This window comes from Salvelinus fontinalis, unplaced genomic scaffold (assembly GCF_029448725.1).
Source record: "Salvelinus fontinalis isolate EN_2023a unplaced genomic scaffold, ASM2944872v1 scaffold_0493, whole genome shotgun sequence".
In the NCBI taxonomy this organism is placed as follows: domain Eukaryota; kingdom Metazoa; phylum Chordata; class Actinopteri; order Salmoniformes; family Salmonidae; genus Salvelinus; species Salvelinus fontinalis.
In genome coordinates, this window is record NW_026600702.1 from 42,501 (window position 1) to 55,000 (window position 12,500).

At 47.5% G+C, this 12,500-nt stretch overlaps 1 protein-coding gene across 1 annotated transcript in view; it reads left to right on the top strand.

The window, feature by feature from the left end:
* Positions 1-12,500, top strand: part of LOC129846351 (protein tweety homolog 3-like) — a gene marked incomplete at its 5' end in the record, with an annotated part of 41,892 nt that overhangs the window by 20,875 nt on the left and 8,517 nt on the right. Inside the window, 3 exons of the mRNA XM_055914275.1 lie at positions 7,579-7,715; positions 10,008-10,190; positions 11,560-11,635. Coding sequence (XP_055770250.1) covers positions 7,579-7,715; positions 10,008-10,190; positions 11,560-11,635 — 396 coding nt within the window. The remainder of the gene's footprint in view (positions 1-7,578; positions 7,716-10,007; positions 10,191-11,559; positions 11,636-12,500) is intronic.

The window sequence follows — 12,500 nt, forward strand, 5'->3', positions numbered from 1 at the left end:
GGGTGGTGTTATGTTGTTATGTTCCAGGACTATGTCCAGGCTCTAACAGGGTGGTGTTATGTTGTTATGTTCCAGGACTATGTCCAGGCTCTAACAGGGTGTTGTTGTGTTCCAGGACTATGTCCAGACTCTAACAGGGTGGTGTTATGTTGTGTTCCAGGACTATGTCCAGACTCTAACAGGGTGGTGTTATGTTGTTGTGTTCCAGGACTTTGTCCAGGCTCTAACAGGGTGGTGTTATGTTGTTGTGTTCCAGGACTATGTCCAGGCTCTAACAGGGTGGTGTTATGTTGTTGTGTTCCAGGACTATGTCCAGGCTCTAACAGGGTGGTGTTATGTTGTTGTGTTCCAGGACTATGTCCAGACTCTAACAGGGTGGTGTTATGGTGTGTTCCAGGACTATGTCCAGGCTCTAACAGGGTGGTGTTGTGTTGTGTTCCAGGACTATGTCCAGGCTCTAACAGGGTGGTGTTATGTTGTTGTGTTCCAGGACTATGTCCAGACTCTAACAGGGTGGTGTTATGTTGTGTTCCAGGACTATGTCCAGGCTCTAACAGGGTGGTGTTGTGTTGTTGTGTTCCAGGACTATGTCCAGGCTCTAACAGGGTGGTGTTGTGTTCCAGGACTATGTCCAGGCTCTAACAGGGTGGTGTTGTGTTGTGTTCCAGGACTATGTCCAGGCTCTAACAGGGTGGTGTTGTGTTCCAGGACTATGTCCAGACTCTAACGGGGTGTTGTTGTGTTCCAGGACTATGTCCAGGCTCTAACAGGGTGGTGTTATGTTGTTGTGTTCCAGGACTATGTCCAGGCTCTAACAGGGTGGTGTTATGTTGTTGTGTTCCAGGACTATGTCCAGGCTCTAACAGGGTGGTGTTATGTTGTTGTGTTCCAGGACTATGTCCAGACTCTAACAGGGTGGTGTTATGGTGTGTTCCAGGACTATGTCCAGGCTCTAACAGGGTGGTGTTGTGTTGTGTTCCAGGACTATGTCCAGGCTCTAACAGGGTGGTGTTATGTTGTTGTGTTCCAGGACTATGTCCAGACTCTAACAGGGTGGTGTTATGTTGTGTTCCAGGACTATGTCCAGGCTCTAACAGGGTGGTGTTGTGTTGTTGTGTTCCAGGACTATGTCCAGGCTCTAACAGGGTGGTGTTGTGTTCCAGGACTATGTCCAGGCTCTAACAGGGTGGTGTTGTGTTGTGTTCCAGGACTATGTCCAGGCTCTAACAGGGTGGTGTTGTGTTCCAGGACTATGTCCAGACTCTAACAGGGTGGTGTTATGTTGTGTTCCAGGACTATGTCCAGACTCTAACAGGGTGGTGTTATGTTGTTGTGTTCCAGGACTATGTCCAGGCTCTAACAGGGTGGTGTTATGTTGTGTTCCAGGACTATGTCCAGGCTCTAACAGGGTGGTGTTATGTTGTTGTGTTCCAGGACTATGTCCAGGCTCTAACAGGGTGGTGTTATGTTGTTGTGTTCCAGGACTATGTCCAGGCTCTAACAGGGTGGTGTTGTGTTCCAGGACTATGTCCAGACTCTAACAGGGTGGTGTTATGTTGTGTTCCAGGACTATGTCCAGACTCTAACAGGGTGGTGTTATGTTGTTGTGTTCCAGGACTATGTCCAGGCTCTAACAGGGTGGTGTTATGTTGTGTTCCAGGACTATGTCCAGGCTCTAACAGGGTGGTGTTATGTTGTTGTGTTCCAGGACTATGTCCAGGCTCTAACAGGGTGGTGTTATGTTGTTGTGTTCCAGGACTATGTCCAGACTCTAACAGGGTGGTGTTGTGTTCCAGGACTATGTCCAGGCTCTAACAGGGTGGTGTTATGTTGTTGTGTTCCAGGACTATGTCCAGACTCTAACAGGGTGGTGTTATGTTGTTGTGTTCCAGGACTATGTCCAGGCTCTAACAGGGTGGTGTTGTGTTCCAGGACTATGTCCAGACTCTAACAGGGTGGTGTTGTGTTCCAGGACTATGTCCAGACTCTAACAGGGTGGTGTTATGTTGTTGTGTTCCAGGACTATGTCCAGGCTCTAACAGGGTGGTGTTATGTTGTTGTGTTCCAGGACTATGTCCAGGCTCTAACAGGGTGGTGTTATGTTGTGTTCCAGGACTATGTCCAGACTCTAACAGGGTGGTGTTGTGTTGTTGTGTTCCAGGACTATGTCCAGACTCTAACAGGGTGGTGTTATGTTCTGTTCCAGGACTATGTCCAGACTCTAACAGGGTGGTGTTGTGTTGTTGTGTTCCAGGACTATGTCCAGGCTCTAACAGGGTGGTGTTGTGTTCCAGGACTATGTCCAGGCTCTAACAGGGTGGTGTTATGTTGTTGTGTTCCAGGACTATGTCCAGGCTCTAACAGGGTGGTGTTGTGTTGTTGTGTTCCAGGACTATGTCCAGGCTCTAACAGGGTGGTGTTATGTTGTTGTGTTCCAGGACTATGTCCAGGCTCTAACAGGGTGGTGTTATGGTGTTGTGTTCCAGGACTATGTCCAGGCTCTAACAGGGTGGTGTTGTGTTCCAGGACTATGTCCAGGCTCTAACAGGGTGGTGTTATGGTGTTGTGTTCCAGGACTATGTCCAGGCTCTAACAGGGTGGTGTTATGGTGTTGTGTTCCAGGACTATGTCCAGGCTCTAACAGGGTGGTGTTGTGTTCCAGGACTATGTCCAGGCTCTAACAGGGTGGTGTTATGTTGTTGTGTTCCAGGACTATGTCCAGGCTCTAACAGGGTGGTGTTATGTTGTTGTGTTCCAGGACTATGTCCAGACTCTAACAGGGTGGTGTTATGTTGTGTTCCAGGACTATGTCCAGGCTCTAACAGGGTGGTGTTGTGGTGTTGTGTTCCAGGACTATGTCCAGGCTCTAACAGGGTGGTGTTGTGGTGTTGTGTTCCAGGACTATGTCCAGGCTCTAACAGGGTGGTGTTGTGGTGTTGTGTTCCAGGACTATGTCCAGGCTCTAACAGGGTGGTGTTATGTTGTGTTCCAGGACTATGTCCAGGCTCTAACAGGGTGGTGTTATGTTGTGTTCCAGGACTATGTCCAGGCTCTAACAGGGTGGTGTTGTGTTGTGTTCCAGGACTATGTCCAGGCTCTAACAGGGTGGTGTTATGTTGTGTTCCAGGACTATGTCCAGGCTCTAACAGGGTGGTGTTGTGTTGTCTTCCAGGACTATGTCCAGGCTCTAACAGGGTGGTGTTATGTTGTTGTGTTCCAGGACTATGTCCAGGCTCTAACAGGGTGGTGTTATGTTGTTGTGTTCCAGGACTATGTCCAGGCTCTAACAGGGTGGTGTTATGTTGTTGTGTTCCAGGACTATGTCCAGGCTCTAACAGGGTGGTGTTGTGTTGTTGTGTTCCAGGACTATGTCCAGGCTCTAACAGGGTGGTGTTATGTTGTTGTGTTCCAGGACTATGTCCAGACTCTAACAGGGTGGTGTTATGTTGTTGTGTTCCAGGACTATGTCCAGACTCTAACAGGGTGTTGTTGTGTTCCAGGACTATGTCCAGGCTCTAACAGGGTGGTGTTATGTTGTTGTGTTCCAGGACTATGTCCAGACTCTAACGGGGTGTTGTTGTGTTCCAGGACTATGTCCAGGCTCTAACAGGGTGGTGTTATGTTGTTGTGTTCCAGGACTATGTCCAGGCTCTAACAGGGTGGTGTTATGTTGTTGTGTTCCAGGACTATGTCCAGGCTCTAACAGGGTGGTGTTGTGTTGTTGTGTTCCAGGACTATGTCCAGGCTCTAACAGGGTGGTGTTATGTTGTTGTGTTCCAGGACTATGTCCAGACTCTAACAGGGTGGTGTTATGTTGTTGTGTTCCAGGACTATGTCCAGACTCTAACAGGGTGTTGTTGTGTTCCAGGACTATGTCCAGGCTCTAACAGGGTGGTGTTATGTTGTTGTGTTCCAGGACTATGTCCAGACTCTAACAGGGTGTTGTTGTGTTCCAGGACTATGTCCAGGCTCTAACAGGGTGGTGTTGTGTTGTCTTCCAGGACTATGTCCAGGCTCTAACAGGGTGGTGTTATGTTGTTGTGTTCCAGGACTATGTCCAGGCTCTAACAGGGTGGTGTTATGTTGTTGTGTTCCAGGACTATGTCCAGGCTCTAACAGGGTGGTGTTGTGTTGTTGTGTTCCAGGACTATGTCCAGGCTCTAACAGGGTGGTGTTATGTTGTGTTCCAGGACTATGTCCAGACTCTAACAGGGTGGTGTTATGTTGTTGTGTTCCAGGACTATGTCCAGACTCTAACAGGGTGGTGTTATGTTGTTGTGTTCCAGGACTATGTCCAGACTCTAACAGGGTGTTGTTGTGTTCCAGGACTATGTCCAGACTCTAACAGGGTGGTGTTATGTTGTTGTGTTCCAGGACTATGTCCAGGCTCTAACAGGGTGGTGTTATGTTGTTGTGTTCCAGGACTATGTCCAGGCTCTAACAGGGTGGTGTTATGTTGTTGTGTTCCAGGACTATGTCCAGACTCTAACAGGGTGGTGTTATGTTGTGTTCCAGGACTATGTCCAGGCTCTAACAGGGTGGTGTTGTGGTGTTGTGTTCCAGGACTATGTCCAGGCTCTAACAGGGTGGTGTTGTGGTGTTGTGTTCCAGGACTATGTCCAGGCTCTAATAGGGTGGTGTTATGTTGTTGTGTTCCAGGACTATGTCCAGACTCTAACAGGGTGGTGTTATGTTGTGTTCCAGGACTATGTCCAGGCTCTAACAGGGTGGTGTTATGTTGTGTTCCAGGACTATGTCCAGGCTCTAACAGGGTGGTGTTGTGTTGTGTTCCAGGACTATGTCCAGGCTCTAACAGGGTGGTGTTATGTTGTGTTCCAGGACTATGTCCAGGCTCTAACAGGGTGGTGTTGTGTTGTGTTCCAGGACTATGTCCAGGCTCTAACAGGGTGGTGTTATGTTGTTGTGTTCCAGGACTATGTCCAGACTCTAACAGGGTGGTGTTATGTTGTGTTCCAGGACTATGTCCAGACTCAAACAGGGTGGTGTTGTGTTATCTTCCAGGACTTTGTCCAGGCTCTAACAGGGTGGTGTTATGTTGTTGTGTTCCAGGACTATGTCCAGGCTCTAACAGGGTGGTGTTATGTTGTTGTGTTCCAGGACTATGTCCAGGCTCTAACAGGGTGGTGTTATGTTGTTGTGTTCCAGGACTATGTCCAGGCTCTAACAGGGTGGTGTTGTGTTGTTGTGTTCCAGGACTATGTCCAGACTCTAACAGGGTGGTGTTATGTTGTGTTCCAGGACTATGTCCAGGCTCTAACAGGGTGGTGTTATGTTGTTGTGTTCCAGGACTATGTCCAGACTCTAACAGGGTGGTGTTATGTTGTTGTGTTCCAGGACTATGTCCAGGCTCTAACAGGGTGGTGTTATGTTGTTGTGTTCCAGGACTATGTCCAGGCTCTAACAGGGTGGTGTTGTGTTCCAGGACTATGTCCAGACTCTAACAGGGTGTTGTTGTGTTCCAGGACTATGTCCAGGCTCTAACAGGGTGGTGTTATGTTGTTATGTTCCAGGACTATGTCCAGACTCTAACAGGGTGTTGTTGTGTTCCAGGACTATGTCCAGGCTCTAACAGGGTGGTGTTGTGTTGTCTTCCAGGACTATGTCCAGGCTCTAACAGGGTGGTGTTGTGTTCCAGGACTATGTCCAGGCTCTAACAGGGTGGTGTTGTGTTGTTGTGTTCCAGGACTATGTCCAGGCTCTAACAGGGTGGTGTTGTGTTGTTGTGTTCCAGGACTATGTCCAGGCTCTAACAGGGTGGTGTTATGTTGTTGTGTTCCAGGACTATGTCCAGGCTCTAACAGGGTGGTGTTGTGTTGTTGTGTTCCAGGACTATGTCCAGGCTCTAACAGGGTGGTGTTATGTTGTGTTCCAGGACTATGTCCAGACTCTAACAGGGTGGTGTTATGTTGTTGTGTTCCAGGACTATGTCCAGGCTCTAACAGGGTGGTGTTATGTTGTTGTGTTCCAGGACTATGTCCAGACTCTAACAGGGTGTTGTTGTGTTCCAGGACTATGTCCAGACTCTAACAGGGTGGTGTTATGTTGTTGTGTTCCAGGACTATGTCCAGACTCTAACAGGGTGGTGTTATGTTGTGTTCCAGGACTATGTCCAGGCTCTAACAGGGTGGTGTTATGTTGTGTTCCAGGACTATGTCCAGGCTCTAACAGGGTGGTGTTATGTTGTTGTGTTCCAGGACTATGTCCAGACTCTAACAGGGTGGTGTTATGTTGTGTTCCAGGACTATGTCCAGACTCTAACAGGGTGGTGTTGTGTTGTTGTGTTCCAGGACTATGTCCAGACTCTAACAGGGTGGTGTTATGTTGTGTTCCAGGACTATGTCCAGGCTCTAACAGGGTGGTGTTATGTTGTTGTGTTCCAGGACTATGTCCAGACTCTAACAGGGTGTTGTTATGTTGTTGTGTTCCAGGACTATGTCCAGGCTCTAACAGGGTGGTGTTATGTTGTTGTGTTCCAGGACTATGTCCAGGCTCTAACAGGGTGGTGTTGTGTTCCAGGACTATGTCCAGACTCTAACAGGGTGTTGTTGTGTTCCAGGACTATGTCCAGGCTCTAACAGGGTGGTGTTATGTTGTTGTGTTCCAGGACTATGTCCAGGCTCTAACAGGGTGGTGTTGTGTTCCAGGACTATGTCCAGGCTCTAACAGGGTGGTGTTATGTTGTTGTGTTCCAGGACTATGTCCAGGCTCTAACAGGGTGGTGTTGTGTTCCAGGACTATGTCCAGACTCTAACAGGGTGTTGTTGTGTTCCAGGACTATGTCCAGGCTCTAACAGGGTGGTGTTATGTTGTTGTGTTCCAGGACTATGTCCAGGCTCTAACAGGGTGGTGTTATGTTGTTATGTTCCAGGACTATGTCCAGACTCTAACAGGGTGTTGTTGTGTTCCAGGACTATGTCCAGGCTCTAACAGGGTGGTGTTGTGTTGTCTTCCAGGACTATGTCCAGGCTCTAACAGGGTGGTGTTGTGTTGTTGTGTTCCAGGACTATGTCCAGGCTCTAACAGGGTGGTGTTATGTTGTTGTGTTCCAGGACTATGTCCAGGCTCTAACAGGGTGGTGTTGTGTTGTTGTGTTCCAGGACTATGTCCAGGCTCTAACAGGGTGGTGTTATGTTGTGTTCCAGGACTATGTCCAGACTCTAACAGGGTGGTGTTATGTTGTTGTGTTCCAGGACTATGTCCAGGCTCTAACAGGGTGGTGTTATGTTGTTGTGTTCCAGGACTATGTCCAGACTCTAACAGGGTGTTGTTGTGTTCCAGGACTATGTCCAGACTCTAACAGGGTGGTGTTATGTTGTTGTGTTCCAGGACTATGTCCAGACTCTAACAGGGTGGTGTTATGTTGTGTTCCAGGACTATGTCCAGGCTCTAACAGGGTGGTGTTATGTTGTGTTCCAGGACTATGTCCAGGCTCTAACAGGGTGGTGTTATGTTGTTGTGTTCCAGGACTATGTCCAGACTCTAACAGGGTGGTGTTATGTTGTGTTCCAGGACTATGTCCAGACTCTAACAGGGTGGTGTTGTGTTGTTGTGTTCCAGGATTATGTCCAGGCTCTAACAGGGTTGTGTTATGATGGAGTGGAGGGGCTGATCTACCTGGTGCTGTTCTCCTTCGTCACAGCTCTTATGTTCTCCTCCATCGTCTGCAGTGTGCCACACACCTGGCAGAGCAAGAGGTAACACACCTGAACGCACACAACACAAACACCTTAAAACACACCTGAACACACACAACACAAACACCTAAACACACACAACACAAACACCTAAACACACACCTGGCAGAGCAAGAGGTGACACCTGAACACACACATCTGTCCTATTCCCCCTATTCCCACATTAATCAGATCTTACTGCTACTACTACTAATAATACTACTGCTGCTACTACTACTAATACTACTACTAATACTGTTACTACTACTACTAATACTGCTACTACTACTACTAATACTACTGCTACTAATACTACTACTAATACTACTGCGGCTACTACTACTATAACTAATACTACTACTGTACACAGCCTTCATGTTTAGTACAGTGCATCTGTCTGTCCGTCTATCAGACTCTCTCGTCCGTCTGTCTGTCCGTCTGTCTGTTTGTCTATCAGACTCTCTCGTCCGTCTGTCTGTATGCACCCATCTCCCAGTTTTCTTTTACATCTTCTAATTGGTTCAACACCGTTATTTTCTGTCCCCCCCTTCATCCCTCCTTCTGTTTCTTCTCCTCTTCCTCGTCCTCCTTTCTCCTACCAATGTTCTGATTTGTAAAAACCTGTGACTCGGAATGGGACGATGGAATCCTCCGTAACAGTTGATGGGAACACGGATCATATCATACATAGATTAAGGGTCATTGACTGTTTGGCCCGTGGCGTAATATATTTTGTACTAATACATTGACTTCTCAATGGACATCTGTATAGCGACAGAGATTCTATGTGGCCCTCATCGACCTCCTCCTGTGTCTCTATCATCTAGAAGAGAGGCCCTGGCAGAGTGCCTCATGTAGGAGCAGTCCTGCTTTTGAGCTCTGTGTGTGGATGAGTTTTGGGCAGCGTTATAGTGTGGCAGCATGAAAACCTATGATGAAATAGTACTGCTGCCCCCTGGTGGTGTGAAGCGATGGCAGCTGAAGCTTCTCGGTAAACCAGTGCTTGCCTCTTCACTGCGATCTAAGGACCGATCTGAAGTTATACATGTTTTATATCCTGTGTAGTTTACCTGCACTCCACTACTTTCCCAATAAGCACACGTCCTCTCTGATTATTTCATTCTTTTTCGTAGACTATTATTTTTTTTAAATTATCATTGTATGTCACAGCAGAAAATGGTTTACCAGCAGCGGCCATTTTCTTAACCTGATTTTATTTATTTTTGTGACATTTTTGTATTTTTATTTTTATGGTGCACTCAAGATTTCAGATGCATGAATCAAATAACCTGAAATGAATGATTCAATTGGCTTGAAATAAATGAATCAAATGGCTTTTTTATTTTTATTTAACCTTTATGTAACGAGGCAAGTCAGTTAAGAACAAATTCTTATTTACAATAACGGACTACCGAGGAACAGTGGGTTAACTGCCTTGTTCAGGGGCAGAACGACAGATTTTTACCTTGTCAGCTCGGCGATTCGATATAGCAACCTTTCGCTTACTGGCCCAACGCTCTAACCACTAGGCTACCTGACGCCCCACTTCCTCCTGAAGTGTGCTTGAAATGAATGAATCAAATGGCTTGAAATGAATGAATCAAATGGCTTGAAATGAATGCTCACTATGGGGAGTCAGTCACTGCCTACAGTTCAGCAGAATCGATTCCGATGATTCCTTTCTAAATAAGCTATAAGCTTGGCTCCTTTCCTCTTGCTGTATATCTCTGCTGCTGAGACAAAGCTGCTACTGATGATGGTGAGGATGATGATGATGGTGATGATGATGGTGAGGATGATGGTGAGGATGATGCTGAAAACTGCATGATATCTCTGGTTCCTTCTACAATTGGCTGAAATTGTCAAATCTGACCCCTGACTTCTGATCTTTGACCCCTGACAGTGTTCTGCAGTGTTCTGTGACCTGATGTGCACCTGTGCTTTGTGGTGGGGTGGTGCGTGGGGGTGTTTTGGGGATATTCTTGCCTGGCGTCTCTCTGTTGCACAATGCCAATACAAGGGAATTAGGTGGTTTAGTGTGGACTTGCCCCTAGACCCTGATCTTGGGTCAGTTTTTCCTTTTCCACACTTAATGGTAAAGGTCAGGTTTGTGGGAGGGGAAGCTGACCCTAGATCTGTGGGTTGAGGGGTGTATTATCCTCCTTCAGGGGTCCTATGAGTCTGAGTTGACCCTCTATCAGCTCCTCTCTCCTCTGTTCTCACTCTCACTGTCTCTCTCGGATCTCCCCTCCCATCTACCCTCACCCCTACTTCCCCTCGCCCGGCCCCTCCCCTTGGCCCTGGCCAATGAAGGACGGATGATGAGGATGGAGAAGATGAGTCTGCTGCCCAAGGCAATCGGGGGGCGGGTCCTCATGATAACCTGTACCGCGTGCACATGCCCAGTCTCTACAGCTGTGGTAGCAGCTACGGCAGCGAAGCTAGCATCCCCGCTACGGCCCACACTGTCAGCAATGCCCCTGTCACTGAGTACATGTGAGTTAGCACCCCACCGGTAGCCGCTAGCTGAAACAACACACTGCCTGCTACACAAGCTAGCCACGCGAGCGCCATTGCCTGCCATACATTATTGTAGCTAGCGAGTGAGTTAGCCTGCTAGCCACATGTCAGTTAGCACTGCTAGCAGAATCGACACACTGCCTGCTATACAAGCACAAGTTAGCCACGCGATCGCCATTGCCTGCCATACATTATCGCTAGCTAGCGAGTGAGTGAGTTAGCCTGCTAGCATAAACAAAACACTGCCTGCTATCAGTTAGGTATTGGTTACCTAAGTGAAGCTACACTGATTGCTCAGTGATATACATTAAGCTACATGTGAGTAAGCCTGCTAGCCATATCGGAGTAAGCTTTTACACATTGCCTGCCATACAAGTTAGCTATTGCCTGCTACCAATTAGCCACGCAATTGCCATTGACTGGTATCGGCCTACCGTAAAGCTACAGCTAGGTGTGAGTTAGCCTGCTAGCCGCTAGCGGGAACCCATTGCCTGCCAGTCACTAGCTAGCACATGCTGTTACAGATCATGGTAAGCATGATACTCAGTAGTGTTTGGCTAAGGTGAAACACATATCAATCTGCATGGTTTAATGCTGTGGCCTTACAAGGTTTTACACCCTTCATCCACACACATCATGTTTCTCCTCCTCGTCCACTTCAATAACGCACTTCAGTCAACGTAATTGGCCTACATACCTTTCAAATAGTCAAGTAAGTTTAAGTTATGCATTCATTTATCCCATTAAGTATACCACTGATACAACTACATACAAAACAATACATTATGTATAAAAAAAAAGATATTATCACATGCACCGGATAGGTGCAGGGAAATGTGTTGTTTTACATGGTCGGCCATCTTAGTACGGCACCCCAGGAGCACATTAAGTGCTTTGCTCAAGGGCACATCAACCTTTTGGTTACTGGCCCAACGCTTTAACAAGTCAACAACCAGCGCTAGGACAATAAAATAGCAGACAAGGTGCTGTTGTTGTGGACGCCGACCACATACTGCGGGTCTGAGGCTAAGTCCCAATCATCTCTCCTTCCTCTTGAAGTGTGCACTCATTCACCACTCCCCACAATTGTAAAAAAGCATTTGATTGATGTTGGCATGGATACTAGAATACTAGATGGTGTTTCCATATTCCAGTCATATACATGAAGTGGAAGTGAACAAGTGCACACTTCGGGAAAAAGGAGAGATCATTGGGACGCAATCTAGTTGTTGTAGGGAGGACTAGTGCAGGAAGTGACAACAGTAACCAGGAAGTGACAAGAGTAACCAGGAAGTGACCTCAGTAACCAGGAAGTGACCTCAGTAACCTCTCATTTGTGACGCAGGACCCAGAACGCAAACTTTCAGACCCCCAGGTGTGAGAACACGCCTCTGATTGGCAGGGAATCCCCTCCACCCTCTGTAAGTGCACACTTTCTAGTATACACTCTACTACAGTATGCCCCCTCTGAACCCTGAAGGTGTTTTACCTTCGAGTGGCGAAATACCATCGCAAAGGTCATTTTGGCAGCCTGGCTTTAAAAAAAATAATTAATAGATTGTATTCAAAACAGGTGTTTAGTCTGACAGATCACAGATGAAAAAAGACAGTCTCTAATTCTGATGTAAACTCTGGTTAGTCTGTTTTGCATCTCAAATGGAACCCTATTCCCTATGGGCCCTGGTCAAAAGCAGTGCACTATATAGGGAGTAGGGTGCTATTTGGGACGCGGACAATTATTTGAAGCATGTTCCCACAAGATCTCGGTAAGAGGAGAAAACAGAGGTGAAGTTTCAAGATATGGGCTTTTCATTTCATCCAACTGGGCCAGTGGGGCTAACCATTTGGTGGTACAAGACTGGGCCAGTGGTGCTAACCATTTGGTGGTACAAGACTGGGCCAGTGGTGCTAACCATTTGGTGGTACAAGACTGGGCCAGTGGTGCTAACCATTTGGTGGTACTAGACTGGGCCAGTGGTGCTAACCATTTGGTGGTACTAGACTGGGCCAGTGGTGCTAACCATTTGGTGGTACAAGACTGGGCCAGTGGTGCTAACCATTTGGTGGTACTAGACTGGGCCAGTGGTGCTAACCATTTGGTGGTACTAGACTGGGCCAGTGGTGCTAACCATTTGGTGGTACAAGACTGGGCCAGTGGTGCTAACCATTTGGTGGTACTAGACTGGGCCAGTGGTGCTAACCATTTGGTGGTACAAGACTGGGCCTCTTGTACCTCTCCTTGAATCAGACTTCATCACGGCATCACCAGGTGTAACTGTACTCTCA